Source organism: Kogia breviceps, chromosome 2 (genome assembly GCF_026419965.1).
Source record: "Kogia breviceps isolate mKogBre1 chromosome 2, mKogBre1 haplotype 1, whole genome shotgun sequence".
NCBI classification, from domain to species: Eukaryota; Metazoa; Chordata; class Mammalia; order Artiodactyla; family Physeteridae; genus Kogia; species Kogia breviceps.
This window is the reverse complement of record NC_081311.1, coordinates 72,138,446-72,153,660: the sequence shown is the minus strand read 5'-3', so window position 1 is coordinate 72,153,660 and position 15,215 is coordinate 72,138,446. Positions and strand designations below refer to the sequence as shown.

At 38.3% G+C, this 15,215-nt stretch overlaps 1 protein-coding gene and 1 long non-coding RNA gene across 7 annotated transcripts in view; one reads left to right on the top strand and one right to left on the bottom strand.

Annotated features, from left to right (window-relative positions):
* Window positions 1–15,215, top strand: part of LOC136793555 (uncharacterized) — a 462,713-nt gene that overhangs the window by 315,473 nt on the left and 132,025 nt on the right. The gene's annotated exons all lie outside the window — the stretch shown is intronic.
* TMEM26 (transmembrane protein 26) overlaps window positions 1,072–15,215 on the bottom strand; it is a 50,331-nt gene continuing 36,187 nt past the window's right edge. The window contains exons 5-6 of one of the 2 annotated variants that reach the window (XM_059055087.2): window positions 8,146–8,222; window positions 1,072–5,392 (exon numbers count right to left, since the gene is read on the bottom strand). In XM_059055087.2, coding sequence (XP_058911070.1) covers window positions 4,968–5,392; window positions 8,146–8,222 — 502 coding nt within the window. In that variant the 3' untranslated portion in view covers window positions 1,072–4,967. The remainder of the gene's footprint in view (window positions 5,393–8,145; window positions 8,223–15,215) is intronic. The other variant, XM_059055086.2, reaches the window with a different exon arrangement.

Here is a 15,215-nt window from a genome sequence, read left to right as displayed (position 1 = left end):
CTTATTGTAGCTCTTTAATATGTTTAAATATGCTGAAAGCACTCTCTCTAATTTTTTTCTTCCTTTTAGTATTTTCTGGCTATTCTTTCATGCCTATTTAATCATAATATCTTTAGAATCAGCTTGTGTAGTCATTAAAAATTAAAATCTTATTGATTCATTATGGAGATGGTATTAAATTTATAGATCAGTTTAGGAGAAATTGATACTTTTTAAAATATCAAGGCTTCTTACCACTCCCCAATAGAATATGTCTTTCTATTTGTTAAATTATTCATTGATGGTCCTCAAAATCATTTTAAAGTTTTCTTCACATGAATCTTGCGCATTTCTTATTCATTTTATTCCTATGTAGTTTATGATGCTAGTTCATATTATAATGGAAATCTCTTATTCAGATATATATTCTATGTGATGTTGGTTTGTGTATAGAAAAGCTATTGATTATTGTGTGATTTCAGATTCTTTGTAATAGTTTCTTAGGTTTTTCTGTGCTTTTCCTGCATATTCAAGACTCAGTCTTCTAGAAGTAAGTGATAAATTTCGCTCCTCCTTCCTAATTTCTTTACCCCTTATTTCTCTTGTCTGAGCGCACTGACACCTTTCTCCAGAAAAGTAGATAATAGTGATGTATTCCTGATACCTTTTGCCATTTAGAAATTTTAAATCTTTACATAAGAAAATCTGTCATTCTTTTCTTTCATAGCTTCTGGGGTTTATATCTTGCTTTGGAAGATATTTCCCACTCCCCAAATGCTAACGACACAGTCCATATTTTCTTCTAATATTTTATAGTTTTCACTTTTACAGTTAGATCTTCGATCCATCTGGAATTTATCTCTATGTATTGCATGAGATAAAAATCTAACTTCATTTTTTCCAGATGGTTCGCCGAATATCCCAACATCATTTATAAAAATTGGTCAGTCTTTCCTCACTAGTTTGAAATGCCATTTAGTCATATTCTAAGTAGACCAGTTTTCTTTTTAAACCAGAGCTCAAAAAATAAATAAATTTAATTACAGTAGAGAACAAAGACAGGAAATGCAGGCAAAAAACAGACATTAAGATAAAGTTGTACACAAACTATTTAATGTATATAATATAATACTAATGTCATTCATAGCAAAATAGTATAAATATAAATAATTCACAGAAAATTTTCTTATAAAATACTTTTGTAAGAAAGATTCAGAGGATGGACACCCATGAAATATAAGACTGCAGGAGCTGATTATTCAAACATTGTTTAGAGTTACTCCCATCATACAGAAAGTTAGTTAAGCCTCAAAGCCATAAACATCGTCCAGCTGCCTAGTTTAACCCCAAATGAGATGTTTCTGAGAGTGGATCAGAATGTCCATTAAGTAAAAAGTGAAGTCCAGGGCTTCCCTGGTGGCGCAGTGGTTGAGAGTCCGCCTGCCGATGCAGGGGACACGGGTTCGTGCCCCGGTCCGGGAGGATCCCACATGCCGCGGAGCGGCTGGGCCCGTGAGCCATGGCCACTGAACGTGCGTGTCCGGAGCCTGTGCTCCGCAACGGGAGAGGCCACGACAGTGAGAGGCCCGCGTACAGCAAAAAAAAAAAAAAAAAAAAGTGGAGTCTGAAATTAGGGGGGAAAAAGTAACAGTCTCTTCTGTTCTTATAATTCTAGACAGTTTGATTTTTCATTTACATCTCTGAGGCTCTAGAGGTACGTCAGCATGTATGTCACATTCCTGGCACTGGAGTAGAGTGAAGGTGGACAGTGGCCCTATGCAATCCTTTCTCTCTTTTAACAGGAGAGGTGATTGAGTCATTGAGATCAAATGCCAATGATAATAAGAGTCAGTGTGGATCTCCGAAACCTGTATGGAAATCCTAAAGCGTGCACTGAAATGAATTCCTTCCCAGGGCTTTGAAAAGTCTATGAAATAACAAGTTAACAATTACTATTATGATAGTGAATCCTGATAGTTATTGGCCACATCTTTTTGGTCTTAAAAGTGCTACTACATGTCAGTGGAACGACAACAGAGCCAATTGATGAATTTGTGTAACAATCTTCATTTTGGAAGATTAGAAAGAATGTTATTGGCCAATAAAAATTTCCATTTTCTTATGTTATCTGTTCCAGTTTAAATAAAAATTAACAGAATAGTCAAAGAGAAAGACAGTTCACTATTCTTGCAGTGTCAAGTCATGTCCTCAGAGACCCCTCTAGAACGTAAAGAAAGCCCACAAGATGGTTATGAGATGTGTTTCTACACAGCATCACTAAAACATGCACACTGTGTTTTCTCACAAATGGAATGATAGGTTTTTAGGAAGCACATTTGACTGAGCTTTAATCAAGCAATTAAATAACAACAGTAACAATAATACTAACAATAGCACCAGCAACCACAAATAAGCCACTTTCTTCAGTGGTTGGGGATATGCATGTTCTGTGTCTGTGGAGGCTGGAAGAGAGGTATGGCCTGCATCGCATTATAAAGATGATCTAAGTCCGTTATGTTATTACAGGTAAAATAGAAGCCAGTCCCAGAATGTCAGCCTCTGGGAAGTCACTTCTGTCCAGGGCACTTTATAGCAAAGGCTTGAATGTTTTCAAACATTACAATATTTAGCAATCTACAATAAAAACATACAATTAACTGACTTGATTTTGAGCTTTTCATCAGGGGTCCTAGGCATACAACCTGGACTTAGGTTTTATTTTTCAATAAATTAAATGAATATAGATTTTTTTTCGGCTATAAAAAGGGTCCAAGAGAGTAGCAGTCCTAGCAGTGAGGTTAACAAATGCTGCCCTTAGCAGATTCTTCTGGAAAACCTTGCAAAGCACGTGTCTATTTTGCCACCAGTACTTGCTGAGATGGTCTTGGGCGCTCTTTGCCTTCCTGGCACTATAGTAAAGCTAGACTCTGAACTTTCTATTTCCCAGGCCTTTAGAGGAGTGCTAATTACAAAATACTTAAATAGTAGAAAACCATTCACGGAGCCAGGCCCAGTCTCAGATTCAAAAGCATTTAAAAAACATCCTTGTAACAGCCATACTATTTTATACTTTATCTATTTTTAGAGGCCCAATATTTGTTTGGCTGGAAGAAAAAAAATTGGAACATAAAAAGTATGCCCAGGAGCAAATCTGCAATAATAAGCAGCACATACATGTTGTGGAGGAAAACATTCAACACAAGACAGTCAACATAAAAACAGATTCTGCTGAGGCGTCTTTATAAATAGCAGTTATTATTTTGCTTTCAATTGCTAAGCGTTTTAAATAGCATGCCCTTAAAAGTTGTCAAGTTCTTTATATAAATATAATTTCCTGATCTTAACTTTCATAAAATTATATTGTGAAAAATTATAAGTGTATTCCATTAGCTTCATGTGTAATTTTACAATCATCATATTGTTAAAATTAGAAACACAAGGAAGAAAAAGAAAGAAATAGAAACATTATCAGGCACTGGAGAAGATATTAATTGGAAAATATTAATTTTTCTGTATAAAATCAGAGTTTGCCTATGCAAGTCTTTATTAAATGGTTTGAACAGATATCCTCTCACACAGATTTATAGTTGAAACTGTCCCAGTTGGTTGTCGGTAGGTCACACCCAATTTAAGGTCATAACCTGCCTTATCTTTAATGTCCCTTTCCATTCCTGAGCATAATAGCAGGGAGGAATTATGCTTTGAACCCTAAAGGAACAGTTTTGGAGCTGTTTGCTTTACATAATTACTGCTCTAAAGCCAGGGAGATTTTCACACTGTATCTTTAAAAGTAAGAAATCATTTTAAAAGGTTCTGAATCGCCTCCATCTGGAAAGTACAGAGGTATATAAAGGGAACGTATGGCTATTTCAATACTGGGGAAATGCGGTCGTAATGCAGGGAAGAAAAGCACATTTCCTGATTTCCATGATGCCGGGACATTTTCTGACCCTCATCACTAACCCAGGGCTGTTGGCCATGAGCAGCGCCGATGCAATTCTCCATCACCCACCTCTTCCCTGAGACCAAAGGCCGGCCGGCTCCAGATGTGGCAGTTCAGAGGAGCTCCCTTGACAGCTGGCAGACACCAGCGACTATGGTAACACTTAAAGGTCCTGAAACACCTTTAGTCTCTGCTGCAGGGCTTTCTTGCATATCAACCCAGACAATTCAACTTGGCGATATAGAAAATGGTAACATGGAGTTAAGGAAAATGCTAACGAATACTGCAAGGCATGTTTAGAGTGGAAATTGAGACTTTGCTAGCATGACAAGTATTTCCTGCCTCCCAACCAATAGATCCGTAACCAGAATGGCTTGCTGTGAATTTTGCAGCACCCAAGCCAAAGCAGTAACACTTCCGTAAGAGCATATGCGCCACGACAGAAGACTACAGCAGCCCAGAAAAATGATTTTTGCTGGGAAGGTCTGTGCAGCGATGAATAGGCCTCTTGATGCTATGGCAGCTGGGCAGAGATTTTCACTGCTTCCAGCCCACACTGAGGTAATTTTAAAGGCACTTTTCCCTTCATTTATTCTGCATTCACTGAATGTACATTTTTTGATGTCAGAGGGACATTGCAGAAAAGATCAGATGAGATAGTCTGACAATAGAGCCAAAGTTCAAAGCTTCTCTATTCTCAGGTAACAGCCAGGACAGTTTGTCTGCATTAAATGTCTTGAGGGCATGTGTCACTGTAACCCTGTCCACAGCTTTTCAAACAGTTCAAGACAAACAAATCACTTAGCGGTTGAACAACTGTAGCATCTGATGCCATCACACAGACGTTGTAGCGACAGCCGCTAATCAAAGTTCTTTTCATTCCGTTGAAAAAGAAGTTCCTCGGCTTTGGTTTAAGATCACTTTTTATGTTGTTCTTTTGAAAATTATTATATGCCAAGGTTAAAAAAGAGAGAGAGAGAGAGAGAAGATTCTGTCTGTAGGAACCAGAAAGTCAAGCCTTCTGGCAGCATGCTGCTCTCGGTGACTACGGGGTCAGGGGAGGGTCGTCAGAGGTGACCAGCAAGGCCTGTAAAGGAATAGCCAAGCCCTCCTTCGAACCACCTGCCCGGGCTCCAGGTGAGACCCCACTCTCAGCTGGTACACCTGGGCGTCTGTGCTCTCCTTTCAGGCGTTCTTGCTGACTCCGCAAGGAGGCATGGACCACCAAGGCCAACACCACCAGGCGGTAGAGCTGTAACACCAGCACCAGGAAATTCTTGGCCGCGAAGAACACCAGCATCTGGTTGATCACTTTGAAATAGGTCATCAGTATGAGTCGCACAGCAAGGAAGGGACCGTCTTGTATGAAGATGCTGATTCCAATGTTCCACAGGTCGGCACTGTATCGGCAAAAGAACCGGCTGGGGAACCCCCTCGTTGTCATAGACACAGGGCACACAACATGCTGTACTGAAAACGCAAGAGAGACCAGTTACCGTAGCTCTCTGATATGCAGAGAAGTAAGACAGAGTGAAGCGGGGACGAGGCATCAACCGTGCAGGCTACGTTCGTTCACAATGGGGAGTGGTTCCGTAATTTCATTCTGGAGGGAAACAAGGGTAACCACCCTGCCATTTTACATCCTTGGTCATTTTATATTCAAAACGGATCATCTGTTGTAAGTCCGATGAAACACATGAAAAAAAGCCAGCCTCTAGTTTCTATCCACGTAAAAGAAAATCAGCTCATCTTCAAGTCCTCACTCACACTGGGGAAAGCACAATTAACTGGGCTAGAAAGGATAAAGTGCAGCAGAAGCCGCCCTGTCTGTCTTTGAAGTCTGCAGAGTAGGAAGGCAGCACGGCAGGGGGCTCTCAGCCTCGAGTCAGGGAGCCTGGCTTCCTCTCCCGGCTTCCTCATTTTCAAACAGCGAGATGCAGGCCAAGTTACTGAGGCTGCCTGGGCCTCAGTTTCCTCCTTTGAAAACTGGAGAACAGTGATATCTTTGAGGACAGGGGCCCCTATTCCCTGACTGTTTTTGTTTCCATTAGACTAACACCCCTGGCACCTCTCCTTTCTCACTGTCTTTCCCCGAGGATAATTTATAACTTACCTGGCTACTAAATTTGGGAGATGAAACAGAATGTCGGGGGCCCAGAGCTGTCTGCATCCTCTCTTTGGTACCTGCCTATTTACTGGTTGACTCACTTGGCCCTCTATGTAAATTGTGTTGTGAAAATTCAAGCACTTATCTTCAAATTCAAACTGAAGTCACGTTAAACATATTTCTCTAACAGGGGTGGGGGGAACAAAAGCCCAAACAAATGCCATTGTGATTTTATTTTGTCTAATTCCTTATGGTTTTGTTTCACAGTTTACAAGAAAGGCTGGATATAATTACTGATTTTCCAGTTGAACAAAAGGAGGTCCAATCAACAAATGAACCTTTTTTGTTTTAATTTCTAAAATGTAAATTTAATTCAGGGTCAAGGGCAGAAAATAATCCTTTTATAATAATGAAGACTTCCATTTGGAGTTTTCAAACAAAGAATGCCTTCGTCTACCGGAGCCTGCAAATATTATGAAGCTGCTTTGATATGGGTGCACATAATGTACCGTTTGTTGGAAAATACAATAGTGATTTAGTCAGAAGTAACATTTGGTCTTTGTTTTTCAAACAGCTGCATAACATTATCACCCCTGAAAGTTTACAGAATTTCTTTCTTAAATAAAAATTTTCTAAGCAAGGCGGTAAACCACAAGCTATGGGAGCGTGAGGACCAGTAGAGGGAATGACAAAAGTAAAACCGACGTAAGATCAATAGTCACCGTTCCTAAGAAGTTAGGGTCGGGAAATGGCTCCCAGAGGACCTCCTAAAAGTATGACTGGACATCAAAACTGAAGGTGCTTAACACTCTCTCAGAGGACGCCAGCTGATTAATGGTATAGAGCACCTTCTGGGGTACATTACGGCAAAATCTCTGTGTGTGTGTGTGTGTGTGTGTTATTGGCATACATTTGTTTGCAATTATTAACTAGTAATTAGGTTTGGGGCATTTCCAAAAAGCCACGGCCACTCTTTCCTTCTGTTGACAATTTTGTTTTGCAAAGTGTATGCTACGGTCTAAAATGGCCTGTAAAACGTCTGGGCCTATCAAAGTGGACCAGAAAAAGATGCAGGAAAAAATTAAATATCTCTGTACAGAGATTAATTCTAACCCTGAGGCCATCAGGTAGGGTACCATAAGAAAGGAGTCAGACTTCAGGAAAATGTAACTATTCAGTCCTAGAATTTCTTCAGAGTAAAGTGACATCCAGGAGAATTTCCAAATCAAAATTCCAGGGCTCCTAGAAGTTATGGGATAACTCCAGGTCCATGCAGTCCAATAGAACCATCTGTGTTAGGAAAACATTCTATATCTGTGCTGTCTGACATCATAGCCATATGCAGCCACGGAGCAGGCTAGTGTGACTGAGGAACTGAACTTTAAATTTTATTTAATTTTAATTAATTTTAATCTAAATAGCCACATGTGGCTAATGGGTACTGTACTGGATAATGCAGCTCTAGATCATCAGTATGAAATGCCCAGAAAACTGTTTACTTCTTGCAAAGTCTTAGGGGTTTATGTCTTTATTAAAATAAGCCCAATGGGAGTATAAGAGCCAATACTGAGGAAAAATCTAATTTCCCCTGTGGCCCTGAAACTGCTCTTATTCCCTTTGAAGTTCTAATACAAGGATCTGACAAAGGAATGAAAATGGCCCCTTAAAAAATCAGGAGATAACATTTATATGCCATTAAGTGTGCTGAAGCACAATCGCTACAAACTATGTCTTATTTTTGTCATCACAAGGACCCTCAATCCTCGCTACAATAATTATCATCCCCATTGCATGGATGAAAAACTGAGGCGCTGATGTGTTAACTAATTTGCAGAAGCTTTTACAAATTACAAGCGATGGAACCACTGTATGAAATGAACATAAAGCTGTGCTCTTATCGACTTAATTGTGTCAGGCTCACCATGTACCAGAGTGGATCATGGCTTTCCTAAGTTTCAACCTAGTTTTCTTCTAAACTGAACTGGAACTAACACTGAGATATCGAAGTGATAAAAAAAAAAAATGATAATCCTCTCAAATGCTTCCTTAGCTTCACTGCAGTTCATAATCAAGAGCTGTAATTTTCTGTTTCTTTGAGCAAACATCAGACACTTACCTGCCAGGTCAAGTGGAAACTGCAGCATGCTCCAGGTCCATACAACAAGGATGGCATAGACCAGAGCAGGGCTATTCCTAGAACGCAGACAAAATTTTAAATTAGTGATGAAAAATACGAACACATGCAGAAAAATCTTGTCTTCTTTTGTTCTCATATTTGACTATATCCTAATAAACCTCTTGAGAGTTGTCAGAATATCTTGGTGATATAAGATATCCATGAAAAATTCATGCATGATTAAAATGCAATAATGAAAAAAGTTTTAAAAAATCTGGGACTTAAAACCCAACTTCCACATGTGCCAACATCTGTGTGAATTATGGCAAAGCCTCTTAGTCCTATATTGCTGTATTTAGTTTTACAGAATCATGGAAACATCATGGGAGGGAAGTGCTAGGACAAAAGTTAGACATTAACCTGGAAATTCAGAGGACTGATTTCAAGAAATTTCAAGGAGGGAAAGTGAAAATTGTTCCAAGATCCCAAGACTCTAGCTTAAAAGTACATCTCAAAAGGGCTAGATAAGGCTCAACAATTAAGAGCTTAGCATGTAAAAGAAAGTTATCCTCAGCTGAAAAAAAAGTAGGGAGATAAACCCAATAATCAAAGATATACATTGGACACTAGGATGTAAATCAAAGAATGTGATTGTTTCATTTACCATTGGATTTCCCCAGTACCTATAACAGTGCCTGGCAAATAACAGTCACTCAACAAATATTTGTGGAAGGAATTGCTGAACGAATAATCGAAGGATCTGTACTTGGAAGAAATACAAATGTCATAGACCTAGGAAAATGGTCTTGAAGACTAAAGTCAGAAAGAAGAGAGGTTACAAAAATGCAAAGGATCTGAAAGAAGTCTCAAAGTCACTTTTTTACAGCAAAAACCCAAAGGAAATTATCAATTTGAGGTTAGTGGTGTAATAACAGATTTTGTTGCCAACTTCTCTGTCAAGAGGGATTTCCAGAATGGAGAGGGATAGAAAAACATCAGGGAAGAGTAATTGAAACCAAACTCAATGAGGTGATTGTAAGGGATATCTTTAAATGCTTCAAGTTTTGAGGCCCTGAAAAATTAGATCTTAAAACTCAGAGAATTTGTAAATGAGATTTCTAAGCCATCATTATCTATCCTGGCAGTTAATGGTGAAGACAAGGTTGGTGACAAAAAAATGAAGTCTTAACTTTCAAAATGAAGCAGAAATATATCTTCACCTATAAAGGCACATTTACTATTAATCCCTGGTGAGATTATATAACTGATTATTTGAAAGATTTCTGAGAGCCCTTATTGAAGAAGACAGTAATTACTAGGAATCGGCACAGGTTACCTGAGAACAACAGCACTCAGCTAAGATTATTTTCTCTCTCTCTCCCACCACCTTTTTTTAAAAAATAGAGTTAGGATTACTAAGCAGGTAATGACACATACATAATAATAGACACTGGATTTAAACAAGGCTCATGAAAAAAGCCTCCCATAGTGTTCTTATTAGCAAGATTAAGAAATGTTCTGAGTGTGAGTGCAGTTAGGTGGATTGCTAACTGTGTAAATGACTCAGGGATTTGTAAAGGGAGCTCTCCAAGGGTCGCTGCAGGCTCTGCCTTTGATTCTGTTCTACTTCATCTACATCACTGGGTTGGGTGCTGACACTGATGGAAGGCTTCTCATATGCACATATGACTCTGGGGGCTGGATGAGAAACCAATACCCCAGAAGACATAATCAGGATCCCCAAAGATCTTGACAGGATGTAACTGGATGACCTAGAATAGGTTGGAAGAGGTAGCACTTCAGAGCAGCAGCCATTAAAAAGGCTCAAGGATTTTCCCTTCCTGTTATCTAATTATGAGTCCACAGTGTGACATGATTTATGATTTTCCAAAATCAAATGCAATCATAGGTCTCTTCCCGAGAAGTTTAAAGTCTAGAATTTTAAGTGAAAATGCCTAGGGAATGCAGTGTATAACTTTTCCCTCTTTGCAAAGTCAATGTCTCTATATAACAGACCTTCAATAAGTGCCTGAATTTTTAAATAATCTTACCTGCAGTTTCTGAGCTCATACTATGTGCCAGGCAGTTTTCTCAATGTTTAACTCTGCGATCACACTTAATCCTCATACCAGCTCGACAAAGTACGTACCCTTATTATCTCTATTTGGCTAGTGATTTCAGCATCCATCTTTTTAACCTTTCCACGATAGTATTTCCATGAAGGAAATGGAAAGTTTTAGCCCTGCTCTATTCTACAATATTCAGAGTGTATCTGACATATTATGTGTTGTTCCTCATGCTTTAGGAGGAACACTGAAAACATTTTTGGTCCAAAAGAGAGAGACTAGGGTGGTGAGAAGACTCAGAGCCATGTTAGACATGGCATAGTTCAAGGAACTAAAAACTAGAGAAGACTGCTTTAAAACTTTATTTCATACATGTAAAGGGTTATCATGTGGAGAAGGAATTAAACTTATTTCTTATGACTTCAGAGGGCCAATTCAGGTTCAGAGGATTTAAGTTGCACCTGTAAGAATCCAAATGTCATCACAATAAAGGAAAGTACTTTCTAATAATATTAATTCAAAATAGAACACGTTGCCCCTGGGGTTAGTATATTCTCTATTAGTGAAAGTTTTCAAAGAAAATCTGGACAAAAACTTGAGAAAATTTTGGAGAGGATTTTGTAACAGATGTAAAACAGGTTTCTCAATAGATGGTCACTTTTTGAAGTTTCTTCTCATCTCAAACTTCAGTAATTCTACGAAAAACTCATGTGCAATTTCTCTGCAAGGCAGCAGAAAGAAGTGGTAAAGCGTGAGCTCTGGTGCTGGGTTGCCAGAGTTCAAATACCAGCTCTAACCCTCACCAGAGAGACAGGATGTGGGCTTCCAGTCCCAGACTAATCATTTACCAGCTATAGGAATATGAACAAGGAATTTAATACCTATGTGCTTTAGTTTACCCACCTTCAATGTGAGGATGACAGTAATAATAGCTATTGGATTTTATATGATAATTTTTATTAAATATATTGTCTAAATATGTTAAACATATAAAGCTCTTAGAACAGCACTGGATAAAGACTAAGCATGGTATACTACCACAAGCTGAGTATTATTATTTTTTACCACGTAACCTTGAGACTTTTGCAACTTCTCTTGCCTGCCATTTTTCAGCTTATAATATCGTGGTAATGACAGTATCTACCTCATGGTGGTGTTGTAAAGACTAAGCAACTTATCATAACTAAAACCCTTAGAACAGTGCTTGGAACACAGCAAGAGATAAATCAATATTATCCACTACTACTCTTAGTAGTAGTAATAGTATTTTTATTTTTATTATGTGAACATATTTCTTAAACTCTTTGTGTTTTAATTTTATTATTATACAAAACAGGAATAAATAATAAACTGACCTTAGCCCTAAGTAAGTCAAACTCTAACCCTCTAACACCAAATATATGTCTTTTGCATTCACAAGTATTATCTGAACACACACAATATGGGAGAATGTGGGTGTTGAGAAACCTATCACTAAAGTTATCAAAAATAACTTTGGAAAAGATGGCCAGAAAATCTTTGGAGCATACAAATTTGTATTATTAATTCAGACAGCAAAATTTACCCATGAAGGTTAAACGCTGGAATATAAATACGTCACTGAGCTTAAATGGCAAACACTCCAAATTTGTGAAGGAATTTTGGAGTGAATTTCTCCAGCCTTGTCTCTGTTGTGTAATTGTCTCCCCAGCTTGTCTTGCCCCATTTTCTCATGTGTAATCTGTCTTCATAAATGTCAACTGAGAAGCATGTGAGCAGACAATGGGCTCTATTCATATGGAGACAAAAGATCATTTGAAGTATAATTACAGAGGTGAGTATCACTTCTCTGCTTGGAAAACTAGGAGGATAAAAGACTGGCATTTGGTAAATCAGTGCACCGCAACTATTGGGTGAAAAGTAAAAATAAAGTCATAAATTGCTAATTTTTTATTAAAGTATAGTTTATTTAAAATGTGTTAATTTCTGCTGTACAGCAAAATGACTCAGTTATACATAAATATACATTCTTTTTTTATATTCTTTTCCATATGGTTTATCCCAGGACATTAAATATAGTTCCCTGTGCTATACAGTAGAACCTGTTGTCCATCCATTCTGTATATAATAGTTTGCATTTACTAGTCCCAAATGGGAGGATGACAGTAATAATAGCTATTGGATTTTATATGATAATTTTATTAAATATATTGTTTAAATATGCTAAACATATAAAGCTCTTAGAACAGCTAAGAGCTGTTCCCACCCTGCCCCCCACCACCTTGGCAACTGTAAGTCTGTTCTCTATGTCTATGAGTCTGTTTCTGCTTCATAGATAGGTTCATTTGTGTCATAGTTTAGATTCCACATATAAGTGATATCATAGGGTATCTGTTTCTCTTTCTGACTTACTTCACTTAGTTTGATAATCTATAGTTGCATCCATGTTGCTGCAAATGGCACGATTTTGTTCTTTTTTATGGCTGAGTAGTATTCCAGTATACATTTGTACCACATCTTCTTTATCCATTCATCTGTCTCTGGATATTCAGGTTGTTTCCACGTCTTGGCTATTGTGAATAGTGCTGATATGAACATAGGGGCGCATGTATCTTTTTGATTATAGTTTTGTCCAGATACATGCCCAGGAGAGGGACTGCTGGATCATATGGTAATTCTGTTTTTAGTTTTCTGAGGAACCTCCAGACTGTTTTCCACAGTGGCCACACCACCTTACATTCCCACCAATAGTGTAGGAGGGTTCCCTTTTCTCCACACCCTCTCCAACATTTGTTACTTGTAGACTTTTCAATGATGGCCATTCTGACCAGTGTGAGGTGGTACCTCATTGTAGTTTAGATTTGCATTTCTCTAATAATTAGCCATGGTGAGCATCTTTTCATGTGCATATTGCCCATCTGTATGTCTTCTTTGGGGAAATGTTTATTTAGATCTTCTGCCCACTTTTTGATTGGGTTGTATTTTGTTGTTGAGTTGTATCGGCTGTTTGTATATTTTGGAAGTTAAGCCCCTGTCAGTCACATCGTTTGCAAATATTTTCTCCCATTCCATAGGTTGTCTTTTCATTTTGTTTATGGTTTCCTTTGCTGTGAAAATGCTTGTAAGTTTGATTAGGTCCCATTTGTTTATTTTTGTTTTTATTTCTATTGCCTTGGAAGACTGACCTAAGAAAACATTGGTATGATATATTTTTTGTCTGTGTTCTCTAGGAGTTTTATGGTGTCTTGTCATATATTTTAGTTTTTAAGCCAGTCTGAGTTTATTTTTGTGCATGGTTTCAGGGTGTGTTCTCATGCATTGCTAATTTGCTTAACTGTTTCTTTTTGAAAGTGTAAATACTCCTATAAATAAGAGATAATCAGTGGATAGAGTTGCTCTAGCTTTTTAAAAAGCATCCAACAGACCTCTTCAGAGGAGCAAAAAAATTAAGGAGAGAGAGAGAAAAGGAAAGAAAGAAAGCAAATGAGCTATTAAGCTAACCTGGAAGAAATGCTTCATCAAGCAAAAAGAGCTAAACTAAAAGAACACACAGTGTAAACATAGAAAAACTCTCCTTTGTTTGGTCAAATATTCACAGTGAAGTAGCAGTAATGCTACGGGAACATTTTACCAAGTGTGTTTTTTCTTTTTAGTAAATGATCTGTGTTCAGAAAAAGACTGCAGAGAGTGATCTCCAAAGGTGTAAATAACTACTTAACTCTTCCTGGCAATTATACTGAAATTCAGACTTGTTAAAATGTTGGAGAGTGGCTGTAGCAGAATGAAATGGTCAGCAAATCCTCTCCCCAGCAAACATACATAACACTGGACAAATTGTCAAAAACAAACACTTCAGATCTCTGGAAATAAACCAAAGGCAAATAACAAATTGAGTAACATTTATTCATGAAAACCTGGTAGAACTTCAATTAAGAACAGTGAGCATCTAAGGCATTCTTGCCCATGGGATGTTCCTTTAAACCTCCAGCTTTGCTGTGTGAAGGAAAAATGGCACTAGACAGTTAAATAGGCAATGAAGACTTTATTGAAGTCTACAGTGAGGGAGAGAGGCTGAATTCACCCCCACTGAAACAAAAAGTAGAAGAGTTTTTAAACACTGGGGTGAGCTAGTGGAACAGTACTAGAGGTTGGTAGAGAGGGTAGTTGGTCAGTGTGATTAGGCCATCTATGTTTGCTAATTGGCACTGATATAAGTTAGGTTCCTGTCATCCCAAAGAGACTAGGAGATAGGGGTATTATCCTTCTTGATGATCACATTTCAAAGGGATGGCTCTCACATCCTTGAGAAAGATATTCCTACGCTGTAAAGCTGGAAGGAGTCTAAGAGAAGGCTTGCATCTCGAAGGGACATAGGAAGAATGTACAGTTGCAAGTTTTCTAAAATCAGTGCTCTGAGGAAAGGGGGAGCAGAGGCTTATATTCAGGAATAAACTTTTTTAAAGTTTAATCAAGCTGAGGAGAATGTTAAGGCTGCCGTGGTCAGTCGGAGTGGTGGTTTTGCCAGGGAGAGCTTAGCAATGAAAACCAGAGGCCCCTTGTGACCAGAGTACGCTGACTTGATTTGGAGTGGAGTGTGAAATCCATGGTTAAAGGTGTGGTCAGTAAAAGTAACACATTTAGTTGGAAGTGAATGGGGAAGCCCATGGCTTTCCTACTTTGAGGTTGCAGTCCCAGTTGGTGTGAGGGGCAAACTAACTTAAAATTTAATGGAGAGATTCCAAAAATAAGAGAAGCCATAGAAAGGCTAGATAATGTCTCCAAGTATGCCAGACATGTGCAGGGATGATCCAAGAAGGCCCAGTAGAAACTTAAAACTGGTTATATATGAAAACTTTCTGAACTTGAATGTGCGATCCAGCTCATACACAGATCCATCAGCAGAGGGTGGATCTCAAAAGGGCTCAGAGTGTTTGACCACAAACCCTGCTCAAATCATTGGCTGACCATTAAACTATGTAATTATGGGTGTGACCCTAATAGCCATGCTAAAGACAAAAATAAGAA